The 17171-nt window shown below is 40.4% G+C and overlaps 1 protein-coding gene across 1 annotated transcript in view; it reads right to left on the reverse strand.

Annotated features, from left to right (window-relative positions):
- The window catches only part of AGBL1 (AGBL carboxypeptidase 1), a 286378-nt gene that overhangs the window by 194910 nt on the left and 74297 nt on the right, over nucleotides 1-17171 (reverse strand). Inside the window, exons 11-15 of the mRNA XM_064669024.1 lie at nucleotides 7988-8589; nucleotides 7224-7307; nucleotides 6086-6175; nucleotides 5573-5721; nucleotides 2204-2291 (exon numbers count right to left, since the gene is read on the reverse strand). Coding sequence (XP_064525094.1) covers nucleotides 2204-2291; nucleotides 5573-5721; nucleotides 6086-6175; nucleotides 7224-7307; nucleotides 7988-8589 — 1013 coding nt within the window. The remainder of the gene's footprint in view (nucleotides 1-2203; nucleotides 2292-5572; nucleotides 5722-6085; nucleotides 6176-7223; nucleotides 7308-7987; nucleotides 8590-17171) is intronic.

Consider the following 17171-nt stretch of genomic DNA (forward strand, 5'->3'; position numbering starts at 1 on the left):
GTCTGCACAACCAGAAGCTCATACTCAGAGAAGCCAGAGATTACAGGCATGTAAAGGGAAGCCAATGCACCACACTGCATTAGTTCTTGAGGTAGAAAAGTTTAAGATTAGCTGAAGGAAAGTTAGTGAAGAATACCTGAAACAAAATAAAACAGTTACTCAAATTGCTGTAGACAGATTCCAGGTTGAGAGAGGATAACCTGAGCCTTCAGCTCACCCCCACCCCCCCCAAGAAAAAAAAAAAAAAAAAAAAAAAAAAGATTACCACAGAGATTGGGACAACGTGGAATTTTTTGGTGTCAACACAAGTTTGAGGCTCTGCTAGTTCTGGAAGGCAGCCCACTGTCTTTGTTTGGGTTTATTGTCTCATCAAACCCACTTGTGAACACAGTCACCCCTGAACATAACACAAATACCATTTCTAAGAAAGAGAAATCCCATTGTTTCACAACAGTTTCCAAAATCAGCCTCACCACAAGAATTAATGAAGAAAGGAGTACCATTTAGAACATCAGAAAAGTTCAGCTTTTTCCTGAGCCCCATTTACCATGCCAGACATTTATGATCATTAATTCTGTTAACACCTTTCTGTTTTCTTGTATTTCCCTGTCTGCAGTCACCAGGTAGCCCAAACTCTGAGCTTCAACTGCAAGGTATTAGTGGCAAGAATCAGACTTTTGGCTTGTTTATATAGTGCCTAATGCAGCACTTACAGCATCCTGAGAGACTGAGAAACTAGTGATGCAAACTGGTGAATAGGAATCATGGTAGAAAAAAAAATAATTAGAAGAACAAAAGAAAGAAAGGGAAAACGTGTCGCTCAGGCATTCTCAGACCCAGCTTTCAGGTCATGACAGGTATGGCAAGGATAAAATAATTCATTAACATCAAAAGTTGCAGTGTTTGATTACACAGTATGTGAGCTTCACCCATAATGAAACTGTTCACCCTCAACATACAAACTCTTTTTTCCATTGCAGGTCTTCCCGCTTACACCTCCCCAGGCTACATCATTCCCAGACATCCCACTCACAGGCATTCAACCAAATACATTTACTCATACCTGTAATTTTCCTACTTGTTCTATTCTTTCCCCCAGCCTTCAACTCTGCACATATATTCTAATCCAAAACATACCAATTAAGCTAGTCCTGAAAACCCTTTTAATCATCATTTTTAAGATAAATAGCATAGTGGATAACATTTTGGAAGCCTTGAGAAAATAAAACGGGGTGCATTCAACCTACTGAAACACGAAGCTCTATGTTTGTCTCCTTTGACTGTAATAAGCAGGATGAATCAGGGATCAGTTTTCTGCATGAAAATGAGAAACCTGAGTGAGAATGTCTCACATGAGTCAAGCTCCAGCTCAGATACAAGTTAAAGATGAGACTGATGGAGTATTTTTCTTCTAAGGCTCTGGCACACTGCAAAAACAGACTGAAACAGGGAACTTGCATAAATATCAGCACTGAGCTTGTGAGGCCTCCTTTACACCACTGTTGCCTCACCCCAGTAGAAAGACAAAACTTCCCATAGGATAGTAAGACTAATCCCTACTGTTTCTGCTGTCAGGACAGGGTCTATATGGTGCCAATCAGAATGGTCCACAGATCAATTTGCCTTCTAGGATGCTTGGAGAAGAAGGGAAGGTCATGAAGATACTAAGGTATAAATTCACACACAAACATGAATTTGTATATGGCTATTTCTTCATATATAATTATATAGGTGTATATAGTGCATGTACATATACACCCCTTCCCACACGACCCTCTGTATATCTAACCCCTTCTTTACCTCCTCAGCTCCTACATCTCTTACAAAAGTCAGTGTGTGCAACAGAAAAACAATGATCCCATACAGCTCATTCTTTCATGGACAGGGGGAAAAGCCAACTTCACTACCAGTGGGTTAAGCTTCCTTCTGTTCCTGGCTGCACCAGCAAGGTTTGAGCACTTCCCATTCCCTTTCCACCTCCTTCCTCCTAGGGAAGTGAATTCTGCAAATGCCCTGTTTCTCCCCTGACATCTAATATTGAGATCTCACTGGGAGCTGTTTTCTGAAGGTGGACCCAGCACCAATTTAGAGACATTTGGAAGAAGGAATACTGGTGGTGAGAGATTCGTGAGATCAATACAGTAAACAGAAGGGAAACAGTGGAGGAAGGAAGGCACAGATTATTCACCAAATTCACACTTACTTGTAGTAGCAGATATCATGGCCTGCCCGAATCCAGCGAGGTCTGCCCTGGACAGCTTCCTTCACTGAGTACATGACCGGCTGCATACCTAAATAAAACAAGATATTTTCAATTGATGTGACTTCCCTGGCTGGAAAAGACAGAAGTGGGAAGGGAAAGGCTAAACAAGAAGCAACAATATTTTGCCAGTGCTTTCTATGCAGATAGTTTATGCAAAGTAAATACATTCCCAAAGCCTTGTGCTTTGTTCTGATATAGCTATGTCTGTACAAAAAGCACCTCCAGAAGAAATGAGCTCGATGGAGTTTATTAAAAAATAAATTATCCTACTGTCCACAAAGGAGGACTTCATTCTGTTTAAAAACAGAGGAAAGGAAAGGAAAGGAAAGAATAGGAATCAAGGCATCAACAAGATCCTTAATTTGGTTAGTGCAATATTTTGTGCTTGGCTGCACTAGTATTGAACTCTTAATCCTACCACAGCATTAGAGATGAGTGGTGCATCCAATACCCTACCTTCAGAAAACAGCAAGCAAAACTAGAAGGGTTTAAACTTACTATTAGACGTCAATAACCTCTATGTGTCACAAATGCTGATAACAATAGCATCCATCTTTGTACCATATTATCCCAGAGGATGACTCCTTCCTGACCTCCAAAATTTTGTGCACTGAGGTACCAGGCTGTCTCTGATCTGAGCTGTGTACACATTACTCACAGCTCCATGAAGCCAGCCCATCTGCAGGGAGTTTTTTGAATCAAATTCCTTTGCTGTACACACCTGCCTGCTCTTTCACAGGCACGGTGAGGATGCTGCCCTCACAGCAAAGCTCTCTGCATGGCATGTCCCTGGTGAGGGGCTGGGGGCTGCAGGGATGGCTGCTGCCAGCCAGCTCCAGTGGACCCAGCACAGCCACAGCTGAGCCCAGCAATGGTTGCTGGCAGCACTTCTGTGAAAGAGTATTTAAGAAAGAGAAAAATGCCCTTTCAAGTATTTTTGCATGTTGATAAGTTGCCCCCTGAGCCTTCTCTTGGCTGTTCTTGTGCTGGGAGGAGGTGATGCTTGAAAATCATTAATACTGATGACATATTTCCATAAGCAGCTATTCAGTTCTCTTCTTCCTTTGGGTTTCTGTGTTAAATTCTCCAACACTTTCAGAGCCAGAAAGTGTATCAGCAGCAATGCCTTTCCAGATCTTATTTGGCTGTGCTGTGGGGTGGCACTAACTCACCTACACCCAGGAGTAACCTCTATATTGCTGTTTCCTGAATCAGTGCCCTAAGTCACATACAAGAAACAATTGTGTTTGGTTCCAGGACATGGGCCACAGCAAGTTTTGGGAGTCACAGACCTGTCCAGATGCCCAGTTTATCAGACAAGAGATGTGGGGCTCAGGGTATTCAGGGCTCTCAACATCCCAAATGCCATCTCCTGCCCTTCTCTCTGTGTCCAAAGGAGATAAACTGGAAACTACCTCAGAGCAGTGGTTGATACTAGTCTACCATCTCATTTTAATTAAAAAAAGTAAAATAAATCAGTTTTTCCTTCCCAGTTTCCCTATGGAAATGTTCAATTTTAGAAAACAAACTGAAATCAGGCTTCAGATGAAATCCCATTATTTCCCATGGTAAAGTAAGTCAGTGAAAAAGAGGGGAGGAGAGAGGTGGAGGCTGCACTTCCCGACTTGCTCTGCTCCTGGCCACAACTATTTCACTAAGTATTCTTTTTGCTGGTTTGAAAGTCACACAGTGCCATCTAACCAAGAGAAAAAGGGAAAAATCAAGCCAGACAAGTAACCAGGAGTTGCCACCCAGGGCACTTTGCCACTACATCACAACTGGAGGCTTTTAGTAATATAGTGTGGGCATAAGCCCAGGAAAAGTGCAGAGGGAATGTGGCAAATAAACAGCAATGGTCTGTGTAAATGTTATGCATGTGCTGGAAGGGGTAGTGAGTCTCACTTAGCCAAACCAGAAAAGCTGGAGCTTCACTGCCCGCTTAGAGCAGCAGAAGTAACCCACAGAAGATTTATTTGATAGCCAATCCCATGTACAAGCCATCCAAAAGTGAGATAGGGCTTAGCCTCCCTCCTTACTCCAGATGGTATTTTCACATTTCTCTTCCAAATATATTTTTCATTGCATGCTTGAACATGTTAGTCATGTACAATTTCAGGTACACAAAATGAGACTATAAATGTTGACAACAGCCAAACTAGCAGATAACAAACAACCTTCCATCAATAATAGCCTGAATCTCTGGCTGTGAAGGCACCGGTGGCTGCATCAGGGGTTGTACTGAGGTCTACAGTAGGACATCAACATACTTCATGTTTAGGCTCCTACCAGACACACCACTCTGAATTGTTTGGTAATTCAGGGAAGTAGTATAAGATGACAAAAATAAATAATTTTCAGTTGGGATTTATATGAATGTTTGAACCTCAGCCCTTAGGGTTAAAGAGCAAATGCCTTATAATTCGTCATGTCACTCATTCAGCCAGTTTCATACATACAAGTGACAAGTGATTCCATCTCCTAATGCTATTTGTTTTAGGCACATTGATCTTGAGAGAGTTGTCCTGGTGATGCTAAAGGCTGTAGCCACAGGACTTCAGAGGAATGCAAAGTCTGATATTATGAACTTATTAAACATTCTGAGTCAGGTCTTGAGCTGGGGTAAATTAACAGAGTTCCATGGAAACAAATAAAAAAACCCCAACCCATGCCAGCTAACAATTCAATCCAGTCTCCATGCAGAAGAAATAACTTCTCTTCTAAAATCAGTATTGAAAGCTGGGATTTGCCCTGCCTATTTCTGAGCAATGCTGCCTTCCTCCTGAACCACAGTCTGTGACAGGACCTCAAAGACAACAAGGAACAGAATTTTTTATCATCATTAATATCAACAGAAGTTTTAGTAGGTCTGAAGTCATAGATGTCTTGCTGGATAAACCCAAAGAAACATGAATATTTGTTTGAGGATTATCACATTTACTTAAATCTTAGAAGTACTTTCCAATCCTATGCTGTTCATTCAGTTCCAACAGATTGTCTTTTTTCCTCACACCTTTCTCAACTCTAGTGCCATTCTTCCTCAGTTCTGATCTATAAACACAACAGTGACAATTTTTTTCCCCCACAGATCCTCTCCCAGGTCTCAATATTCAGTTTATTCCCCAGTCCTCCTGAGGATAGACAAAGGTACTTTGACAAATCTGAAGTGACTCTTTCAGTGTATTTCAGGGCAGATAAGATTAAACTTACAGTCTCCCTATACTTACAGACATGGAAAGTTTAAAACCTTTCTGGCATTAAAAAGATATTCCTGTGAACAGAAGGCTACTCAAATTCCCCAAGGACTCATACCATAATTAAACTGGCTATTGAACTTCTCACAGTTGATAATGTTGAAGCGATAGGGAACTGCTAACTTCATGTCACGGACTTCGAAGTAGAACCACTGGTGATGCTGGTTGCTGTTGACATCTGCATTCATAATTAAGTCATACTCAAACCTGTTAAAAAACATAGAAAAAACAGTGGTCATAAACACCCCATGTCTGCCAGTGAACGTGCTGACAACAGGCTATACAATCAAATTCATTAATATTTTCTGAGCGTCAGAGAACAGCATTAAACTCACAAAGCTCAAACACCTCTAAATACTCATACTGCATTGGTCTTGTCAAAACATTTTGAGCTCTGTTTTCTTACTCCTGTTGCTTTCCTGACATTTAGGTGTTGGAAGGCATGATTAGCTCTGTGCCATGTCACCTGTTTCCCTGGCTGGCCCTTTCCAAACCCAGGAGAACACCACCATTCCACGCTGTGGTTGCAGCAGAAGGCAGGCTGGGACACATCTGCTCCAGCTGTACTTACTCACGCACTTGGATGGCTTTGCGAAGGTTTCCCGATTCAAACTTGGAGAAGAATGTCAGACAATCTGGAGCACCTGGGCTTGAGCAACTGCTGTAAAGCAAAGCAAGGACACTTATAGCAGGCTGCTTCAAAGACAAGCTTTCCCCAGCGCCTTTTGTATGCTATAATAGGCTTTAATAATTTCTTTAATAGGCAGGACCCTGGGTAGGAGCAAGAGGTGAGCAAATCCATAATCCTCCTATCTGATGCACCTTTCCTCTCTACTCTTGCTTGGTAATTCTAAATCACATCTTTCCTTTTCCCAATACTCCTTTTTGTCACAGTTTGTGTTTGCTTTCTTTATTCCAACTACTTTCCCACTGGGCTATTCCTATTAATTCATTCATTGCAGAAGGCAGCTTTATACAATTACTACACATTTACCCTTCCCTCATCTATACAGTTTCCTTCTCCTATAGCTTAGAAATCTGTAAGTTAATCTTAAACAACTTCACAACTTTCTCCTACCTCAAACTGTCCTTTACCTTTTTTTCATCTAAAGAGTGTTCTCCAATTCAGTCATCCTTCCTCTGAATGCAACTTCTCCATATTCAGGACCCTCTCAACTGCCCTGCCCTACGTCTCAAAGACCACTATTGCTGACCATAGCTGAGCACTTAAAGTAGTTCCCAAGGCCAGATGTGTGGGTTTCAGAAGACTTTTGTGAGTGTCACATTTATAAAATAGAGTACATCTACAGCCCATGACACTGGCTGTGCAGAAACTCAGTGGGAAATGCTGCTTCAGACTGCAGAGAAACTGGTATAATCCCCAGCACCAGTCTGCCTGTGTCTGTTCCAAATCATTACACGCAATGCAGACATATCCAGGGACACCACACAGTCTCACTGATGTATGGATTCTCTTGCTCTGTCTAAAAGTTTTGAGGCTTTTCTGCTCCAGTGACTTCCACAACAAATCCTTTCCGTGGAGTCACGTACAAGGAACCTACTCCTCCTAGATATTTTCTCTACTGGGGCTTTAGCTCCTGTGTTATTTCTTCTTTACCTTTCTCAGAGTTGTACAAGTGAACTGAGCTCACCACCCCACCCAGCACTGACAGTGCCCCTGGTTACAGTGCTCAATTGTAGTTACCCACCTGGGCTCATCCAAATCAAACACAGTTCTGCCGATCACATCACCCGGCTGGATTAGGCGGCGAACATCATCTAGGACTTTGTCCCTAGGAGAAAGAAAGCAGTAAATTGTAATGACACTCTGACAAATCTCAATATAGTAGATTCTTCTAGAAGTCATATGAAGAGTCTTTGGAAATTCTTTTCAAGGACTGATAAGGAAGGACTTCTTCCATATGCTAATTCCAGGTGAACTTTATCTTTTCCCACAACAAGAATGCATCTGCTCTATTCCCATTATGAGTTGCCTTTTGCGTTAAATGACTGATTCTGAAAAATTTCTATTCTCTGTAGTATTGTGTCAATTTTGATTTATTCCCAGTTCTTCCTACTCAAGGCCAACCTCCCAAGTGGCCAGTCTTGCCCTGTGAGGAAATATCTGCCATAACTTATAAACCTACTAGTCTGACTCAAAGGGAATCTTGACTTCAAGTCAAGCTGATTTCTACTATTTAAACGGAGTTTCTCTAATCCCTAAAGATGATCAAATGTGGAATACCAGATTTTTCTTCCTGACCTTTGAAGCAATCATGTTATGCCCTGAAGTATGTCATGATTAGTCCCATTTCAGCTGTGCAGTTACACATGTTGTTGTAGCCATAAAAGCAAAGCTTTTAGAGCAACAGTGCAAGAAGATGGTAGAGTGATATGTTAGAGTCAGATTCTACATAAGCCAGTTTTGAGCTGGAGAACTCTCAGTGTGGTAATTTTATGAAAGCACAATCACCTTTGAACTCCCTGCTTGCGCTCCAACATGGGCTTGCTGTGAGGAGGTGGCTGGTGACCCCAGAAATCGGGAAATGCCAAGTCTCTGTAGCCTGGTATGGACTTAACACATTTGGCCCTGGCTGTGTAGAAGCGAGGGCTGTGGAACAGGACATCCCCTTGGTGTTTCTCCAGAAGATTTCTCACTATGTCTGAGCTCTCCAGCCTCCCTCCAGGACTAGGATTGATTGAGGCCTCACAGTGAGGGTAAAACAGTTTTTTGTACCAAGCAGCATCTTTTGGGAGAGGGCGCAAAGCAAGCACACGACTTCTGGCTGCATCTTCCTCTTCACAGGAGTCTGTATCCTGGGTTGCTTCTGCAATGACTCTCTTTTCATCATTCTGATCCCATCTGCATTCCTCCTTCTTTCTCCAGCTCTGCAGTGGAACTTTGAAATCTTGTTCATCTGGATCTGGTCCCATCTCTGTGACACTTTGGTTTCTCCATCTGCAGTTTGGATGTTTCGCAGAAGTAGCACTTGGAATGAAATGAGAAGGAGCAGAGGGAAGACTCTCAGTCCTGTCCTTCAAGCTCTTCTCTTCCTCAGACTCCAATTCAAGCTCCTTTAGGTTTAAAAAGCAAAAGGAATTAAAAGAAACTAAAGACAGATTGTGCCTCCTTCCAGAGGAAACCTTTCAAGGAAGAAAAGAGGAAATATTTACACATCCCCCAAAACAGTACTCAACCAATAAAACAACCAGAACAAAATCAGTGCATGGACCACCTGCCAGTATTTCTCTATCCACAAAGCTGTTTCAACAGAAGTCCTGAGAAACCAAAAGGATCCAACTAGAGATGACTCACGCAAATGACTCAACTGAAACCAATTGTTCTAACAAAGAAGGGAAGATATTTTGCAAGGCATTTTTTTTAAATATAAATGTTACAGCGGGGTAAAGGCAGCCAATCTGTCATGCAAAACTCCACCCCACCTTCATACAAGAGTATAATTTAATCCCATTTGGCTACTTATGGTGACAATCAATGTGACAATATTGTGTATACAGGAGATACATTAAACCAGTGGTCTTTTCCAGACTCATATTTGAATCAGAGTATTCAGCTCTCCTAAATTCCAAGACTTATAATGAGTGCAGTAGTCCATTTTTTGTCCCAGACTGAACTAGGAAAAAATATTTGAGCTGTTCATTTCACTCAGTGGCAGTGCAATCTTCCCCTCTTCCTTCAAACCACTAGTTGACAGTATTTATTTTCCACATCTCATTCTGATCTTGATATTGCTGTTGAAATTGCCAGCAAGGATACAAATTATCTGACAGATTTCTCATGTGGCAATTGATTCAACAGTGCTTACTTAATCTATACCCAGACAAATGTGCATCAAACATCATTCCCTTTGTCACTCACGATTCACACCAATAAACTATAGTAAAAAGTCATAATCTTTGGTTTTCCAGTCCTATAAGACTTACAGGTTTCCTTTTGCAATAGCCTTGTCTAGTCATCACTTGTCAATACTCCCTTTCAAGTATTTCTAAAATTCTGGAATATTCATAAATAAAGGAAACCTCACTATGATTGTACCTGAAAATTATGGGAAAGTTCTGGACACATTGCTTCATATTGTCCAAGATCTTCCTCTGGCCGGTCAAGCACTGGCTTTGACCTCAATTTATTCACATCTGTCTCCAAATCATAATCCTACAAAAGCAGAATTAGAAAAGCACATAAATTACAAATGCCCCACAAGATGATCTCAACTATCAGTGAACTGGGGATAAGAACAGGATCTGAAACTTTCACAGTTGAAAGTTCCTATGCATTGATTTGCACCCTCACCCATATCAGATATGAGAATCAAGGCCAAACTGTGTCAAACATTCAGTCATTGCATTAAAAAAAACCAAAGCCAAACAAATAAAAAAACAAACAAAGAGCAAACAAAAAAACCAAACCAAACCAAACAAAAACAAAAACAACAGCAACAAAAACAACAACAACAACAAAAACAGGAAAAGATGGGGCAGGAGGGAAGGATGGAGACATGGCATTGATGACGGGGCATCACACTACATCATTATTCAAATAATTCTACCTGTCTTTAAGTATGTCCCACCAAATATCATCAAAGAAGTGATTTGCTCCTGACAATCAGACTAATTTCTGAAGCTTCTATGGAAAGAAAAATGCCTGAATGCACAAGTGTCCATGGCATTTCAAACCCCAAGCCACACTTGTGTCATTAAGCAGAGTCTGAACTGCTGTTTGGGCATAGGTCAAAATGCAATGAAGGGCTGAAAGGAGCGTGAGGTCAGGTTAAAAGGACTTGCCACTAACAGCATACTGATGCATAAATAGCTTCAAACTTGTTTAAGATTTGGACTGAAAAGAATAGAGGGTTGATGTGATGATTTTGATTTTCATAGAACTGTCTGAACAGCTCCTGACAGAAGAGTAAGCCGAGTTTCAGTTCGGTTGCTATTGCTTGTATGCATGGATATGTGTTATGTACCTGTGAAAATGTTTGTAAACCACATCAATACCAGGAAACATTGTGCAAAAGGTCTTACACAAAGAAAGGTAAGCTGAAAGTTCATTATCCATTCCATGCTTGCTTTCCCTCTAGCAAGATTTTTCAAGGAAGATATATGACCAGCACACCAGACAAACAGTATTTAAAACTCCTATTCAGAACAAGCTCTTAGGCAAAAAAAAACCCAAAACTGCTTACATCTACTTGGTAAATCCTTATGAATAATGAAATAGTTCAGAAGCATAGGAGCTGTTTCTGAATGAATAACTAATTAAAGGAGATAAATTCACTATGAACCTTATTCCTAATGAACATCTTGACAAGCTCTAATATTCAGATAAAAACAGCCAGACAAGGGCAAGTTAGGACACTGAGATAATGTGTGGGGTTTTTTTTAACTTCCTTTTTTCATTGGGTGACATCAGTTTAATACTTGAGGAGAAAAAGACAGGGCAGTAATGAGAACACCCTTTCACAGAAGTCTCAATCATATCTAATTAGATTGTATATGCAACTTCATTTCTTTAATTCGCCTTCCCAAGCCACTTTAGGTGGATAAGACTTATTAGCAGCATTCAGTACTTCACATTTGCATATGAGCTTGTTTGTATTTTCACAAGAAAAAGGTTTGCACTCTCATCCTCAGCTGCTAGGGGGTTTTTGTGCCACTGAGGTCACTGCAGGGAGAATGCTAAGGAAGAATTCAGGGAAGTATGGAATAATTAATTGTATTATTTATCTGTGTAGAGCATCAAATAAAGAAGGAATATAGGTTCAAATGCCCCAGCTGTGGCTTAAAATAACTAACCTTTTCCTTAGTGTGGGTGCACAGCCCAAATATGATCTGATATTCGAAGAAAGAGAGGGTTAGTCTTTCCTAGGTGATAAATCGATTTTTCCTGAGTAAGTTTCATTTTTCTGGCATACACCCAAAGGAATCAAAGATCCACCATTTATCCCTGACTGTGTATGTGATTCTAATAGTTGCTGGTCAGTCTCTCTGCAGGAACAGAGAGTCACCAAATCCACACCATCCTGGGTAACAAGATGGCAATGAATAAAATAAACGGAGGAGAATTCTAATGAAAATCAATGCTTTGTCCTTGTCTTCTTTCAAATATCTTTCTATTATTCATTTAGTGTGTTCATGTAGGACCACATGCACATCTACATTCTCTGCTTAGATAATCTTTCAGAGTGTCAAAATGGACAATGAAAAGTTTTACTTTCCAGTATGTAGATAATTATGGAAACTATGGCTCATATACCTACTTCCTCCTTACTCTCCCCATCCTCGTTATCCAGGTCTTTTTCAGCCTCTTCTTCTCCATCACTTTCATAGTCACCTGCAGGAGTAGGAAAGAGGTAGAGTCAAAGGTGTTCAACCTAATATCCCTCTCATGTCCTGCAGAGAAATACATGTAAACTCTTCTGTGTGTGCCACACAGTCTATAACCCACCACAACCCTGATTAAAACAGATCTCATTTGTTAATCTCTGAATTTGGCACTAAATCATTTTTAAAGCTCTGTTCCCTTGGACTCAAACACTGTCTTTCAAAACCATGACAAATGTCCCCATGGTATGGATCCAACTCATTTTACAAAGCAATACAGAGATTTTCTGCTTGGCTGCAATGATATTACAGGATGTTCTTAATCTATATTATCTAGATTAGAGTGTTTTACTGCTATGATTGTTATAGTATTTGAGCATCTTCCACATGAAACTGAATGCAACAGAAATTGCTTGTGTGTGTCATGGAGCCTGCTGTTTCTCCTTTTCTGGGGAGTAGCTATCCTGCCTGTACTTGAGTTCTGCTTTTCAGCAAGAGCTCACATCTTCTACTCATGGAGCATGACTGCTACCTGCTTTTATTTTAGAAAGTGAAAAAGACAATAATTCCCACAATTCTTTAAGGAAAAAGCTGCAGGGCAGTTCCCCCTCTCCCAAACAGCCATGCACAGGCACAGTTATGCCTCACTCTGTTGCTGTGGATCAGTGGCATTTCCAGCCTTTGCTATGCCCACTCTGCTCCATTATTTTTTTGGATAATAGAAGAATTTCTTTTTATTTTTCCTCGCTCCTTTTATTCTTCTTTAATTTATTCTCCAAACAGGCTCTCCCAGGTTCAAGAAGATCTGGGAGTAATTTATTCTCTATTGAATGACACTGTAGGCCATCAGATTAATTTTAACTGTAAACCCCAGGACTGTGGTACCAAGTCTCCCTTCCCCAGACCCCACACTTAAATCTCATGTCATGCTCTTTTTCTTCCTATTGAATTCAACCTTCAGCCATTTACCTTCAGATTCCTCACATGGAGGTTCAGCCTTGGCATTCCCAGGAAGAGGGAAGGAATAGGAACTGCTTACTGTCGCCACAGGCAGATGCTCCTTGGGGTAGCACTTTCTCAGAATCTGAGTTGCAGTGGTTATAATAGGATCCAGATTTTTACAAGATAAACAGTCCTAGGAACAAAAGGAGAACAACACTAAGAATGGTCTCTTACAACTGTCCTACCTGTTACACACGGTCCCCCCCTGAGCAGTGCTGGGTTAATGATTGGATTCCATCTTAAAGGTCTTTTCCAATCTAAATGATTCTATGATTCTAAAATACTTTATTATAATCAGAAACAGGAAAATGACTGTGTTGGGGTTTTTTTGGTTGTAGAAGATTTTACTCTGTTTTCTCATGTATGATTGAACGGCATTATAAGATTCAGTGGGATTAACCAGGATTCCTGTAGGGAGGCTAGGAAAAAATCATCTAAAGCTGACATGCTTACAAGACTCACTACAAGAATCTTAATATGTATTTCTAGATCTTTGGCTGTTTGGAACAAGGGGGAGAGAAAAGACAATTTTGAAAGCATCTCCAAGGAAAGTTTTATTATGGGTATAGCAAACACCAAGGAGAACTGGTTTCTATTTCTGTTTCAATTTATTCACTCTTTCACATGGTTTCCTTTGTTTGCTTGTTATTAAAGGAAAGATTAGGAAAGTTTGTCTCCATGTGGGAACAGGCTAACGTTCTTGAACAGTCTTACTGTAGTTTAGTTTACTAAAACTGTTCTGTTTTTACTAGAACAGTGAACACAGGACTGTTTAATTGCCTGCCTTGGGACAGCCAACTTAATTCACTGCCAAGTGAATTTAAACAGTCAAGAACAAGGCATATACATCCAGTCAATGAATTTCCACACATGAAGTTACTCAATGATGCCATTTGAAAGTCGTATTTTTCTTTACAGCAAATTAGCTTACAAGTGCAAACAAGCCTTCAGATACCTTACAGGGAATTTGTGGGACTGTTTGGATTAGTGCTCACAAAGTGCTCTCAGATTCCAACATAATAAGGTTTACAAGTGACTGAAAAATATTACATCGTTGTGTTGGAAAAGCCCTTTTTACTGGCACCTGAGAAATAGGCAGGAGACTGCTTTGTATGTGTGTAAGCTACCCCACTTATTTTGTGGTGGGATAATGTGAATGAGGGAAGAGTGAATCCTTAGCTCAGAAAACTCATGTAATTCAAGAGATCTTTTAGTCTCCACACTCCATCTTTTCTCCATTGAATCTGCAATAGTCCAGATATTACAATATGTGATATATACAAAAAAAAGGAGGTTTCAATATGACAGTAAGACAAAAGATAGTGATCCTAATGGATGCTACCACTGGAAAATGGAGAGTGGAGTATAGGATGATATTATCCTAGAGTAGTACAGGAAAATAAACAAGGCAAGCTTAAGACATCAGATGGAAAAGTGATAAAATAGCAAAATAACATTGCATGCAGCAGCCTCTCCTAAAGTAGATACCAACCTGTTTTCTTGTCTCAGAGCAGGCAGCTCTATCACTGCACACAAAACCAGCCAGTGCTAATGTGAATATACCATTTAACTGTCAGGAAAGTCTAACTGCAGCTAGGAAAAAGCAATGGGAACAAAAAGTATTTCCTTTCCACAAATGATTTCATTATCTAAAACTATTTTTCATTCCAGGTAAAAGCAGAATATAAAATATCTCTAAATTCCCCTAAAATATCTCTAAACTCTCCTCAAATAAAGTAGCAGTCACTTCTAATCTATGTAAGGTGACAGTCTTTGAACTATTGGCTCTTTCTCTAAAGACATAAGCTTAAGGACTATTAAAAGCTTAGGTATTTCATCTGTCCATCAGCCCAGACAATAGGCAGCCAGAGAGGTTTCAATTGAAAACCATCCTTGTAAATAGGATATCCACTGGAATTTAAAACAAACCCATCTTGGCAAAACTGTTTCCATTTCAATAGAAAAAAGAAATGTTTAAAAAGTTTCAGCAGAACTTTTCTAGCCAGCTTTTAACACCTTTAAAATCTCATTAGCTGCTCAGAGTTTGGTCAAGGTTAATCACCACAGCCAGGAAATTCCTAAAGGCACCAAAATACTGTCTATAAAGAGCCATTGCTTTCCCAATCAGGAGTGGGAAGCACTTCCAATGGTTGGTGTCTTGGAGAGACACTGTGAGACTGACAATATCCCAAAGAAGCAGTGAGGGAATATACTGAACTTTGAATTTATTAACCTTGGTAATTTCTTGTCCAAGGTCTCCCTAACAGTGCACATTAGAATAAAGCAAACTGGAGGCCCCTGGAGCTGTCATTTCCGCTCCACTTCTAACCTTTGGAAGGATTAGCATTATCAGTGTTTACTGGAGCCTTAGTATGTCATTTCCTGTTTGCTCACCCAAGGTGACCCAATGTTTGCACTTCCCATGGAGTTGCTCCCAGGCTGAGCTATCAGGAGATGTTAGCTCAGAAAGCTTCATGGGCTGCAGAAGGTTCTGGAGAGGGAAGGAGCTGACATCTACCCTCAAGTAGCTGTTTCCATCCACCCTATTAAAGTTTCTGCAGACCAGGGACTTCTCATTAACAGAGGCCATAGGCCCTCAGAAGGTCTGCTAGTTCTGGACACCTCATCCCACCTAAAGGAATGGTCAATTCCTCATGAGGAAAGTGAAGTGAAAAAATTCCAGAAGTCTCCTATATACTGTTAGTAAGAAATATCTTTCAGTCACAGAAGAATCATTCATGGCAGTGATGGTAAAAGGGAAGAAGTAGACACACTGGATCACAGGGCAATGGATTTTCTAAAGGAGAAGGGGACAGGTTTTTCTCTCTATCTGTGATGGTCCTAGAATGAGATAATGCACTGGCCAGTAAGAATGATAATTGAAACACTTCTGTGGAATCAGGTCTACAACAGAAGGATTTTCCCTAAGTCACTTCTCCACAGCAGGCTAAGGAAGCATGTTGCTGAGAGGCTGAAGAAACTGCCACTGTTCTGTACCTGCCTTTTCTATACTTTATAGGGATCCCATCCACAGGACTATGGCATCTTTCCTGAACCCACAATAATGTTTCATAAGATTAAAATTTAGCCTCCTGAAAAACAGTTGATGGATGTTTCTTATTATAAAAGGCGTGGCTAAATAAGCTGATTGAGTGGAATTATCTGGATACCGTAAAGGAAAAATCTCATGAAACACCTAAGCAATTCCTCTATAGATATATTGCATTATTCTTCAGGAGAGGAAGAACAAGCAGACAGCAGGATGCACAGGGAAGGAGAAAAAAGCAATAAAATCCCGAACTAGAACTCCCTTGAGGATCGTAGGAATTAAGATTTGTTTTAAACTGAAACATTTCAGCTTTTCTGAATTACTAACTGTATGAAAGTCAATACTTCTTAACATTATCATTTTTTCATCTATATGTCCTTTTCTGAATTTATATAAGTATGGAATTTCCTGTTCTGTGAGGTAAAACCCAGCACTAACTACCAAATCACCTCATTTAAACACAAAAAGCACCATTACCTGCACGCTTGTGAAGAGAATCTCCATTCCTTTGGAACCAAGGAAAGTCTCCCTGCCCAGCTGGATGTTGGTGATGTACTTTAGGCAGAGCAGGAGACCCCTTCGAATGTAAATGTAGTTGTTGGAGACATCATTGCGATGCCAGTCTTGGTAGAGTCTCAGCAAGCCACCCAGGTAGCCCCTGTTCACTGCCCGGCGGCTGTTGGACTCTGAAAGCAGAGAGAAAAGGCTGAATTAAACTCTTTTCTGTTTGAAAGCAATGTGGCAACTCAGTGCTCAAACTCAGACTTTAGCACCTCCTCATTCTTACTTAATGGTCTTAATTAAAAAAAAATAGAATTTTTTAAACTTTTTAAAATTATTATTATTTAGGGTGTTACTTGCTAACCATGCACTAGGTTCTTGGAATCATACATGAAAAAAAAGAAGCAGTCTCTCTCCTGTCTATCTGCAAACAGCTGCTCCAGAACCCTACAGATGAACCACACCATGAGTAGGGAATGGGCAGAGCCCATATATCCTTCCGTGTGCTAACAAATTTAATTCCAATTGCAGCACTACAAGATTTCCTGAAACTGCAGAAGCTCTTGAGGAGTGAGAAAAGCTAAAGAACAGTAATATTAGTCAACAGCAGGTCATAAAATCTTCTGAAGTGTTGTACTTCAGTCCTGAGAGAAAACCTTGCTGAGATCAACAAATTCAGAAACCTTGTGGCTGTACAGTCCTGTCACAGACAGAGAAATTATGTTTAACTTCTAAATGTATTCCCACACATGCTTGTACAGTG

This window comes from Pseudopipra pipra, chromosome 12 (genome assembly GCF_036250125.1).
Source record: "Pseudopipra pipra isolate bDixPip1 chromosome 12, bDixPip1.hap1, whole genome shotgun sequence".
In the NCBI taxonomy this organism is placed as follows: Eukaryota; Metazoa; Chordata; class Aves; order Passeriformes; family Pipridae; genus Pseudopipra; species Pseudopipra pipra.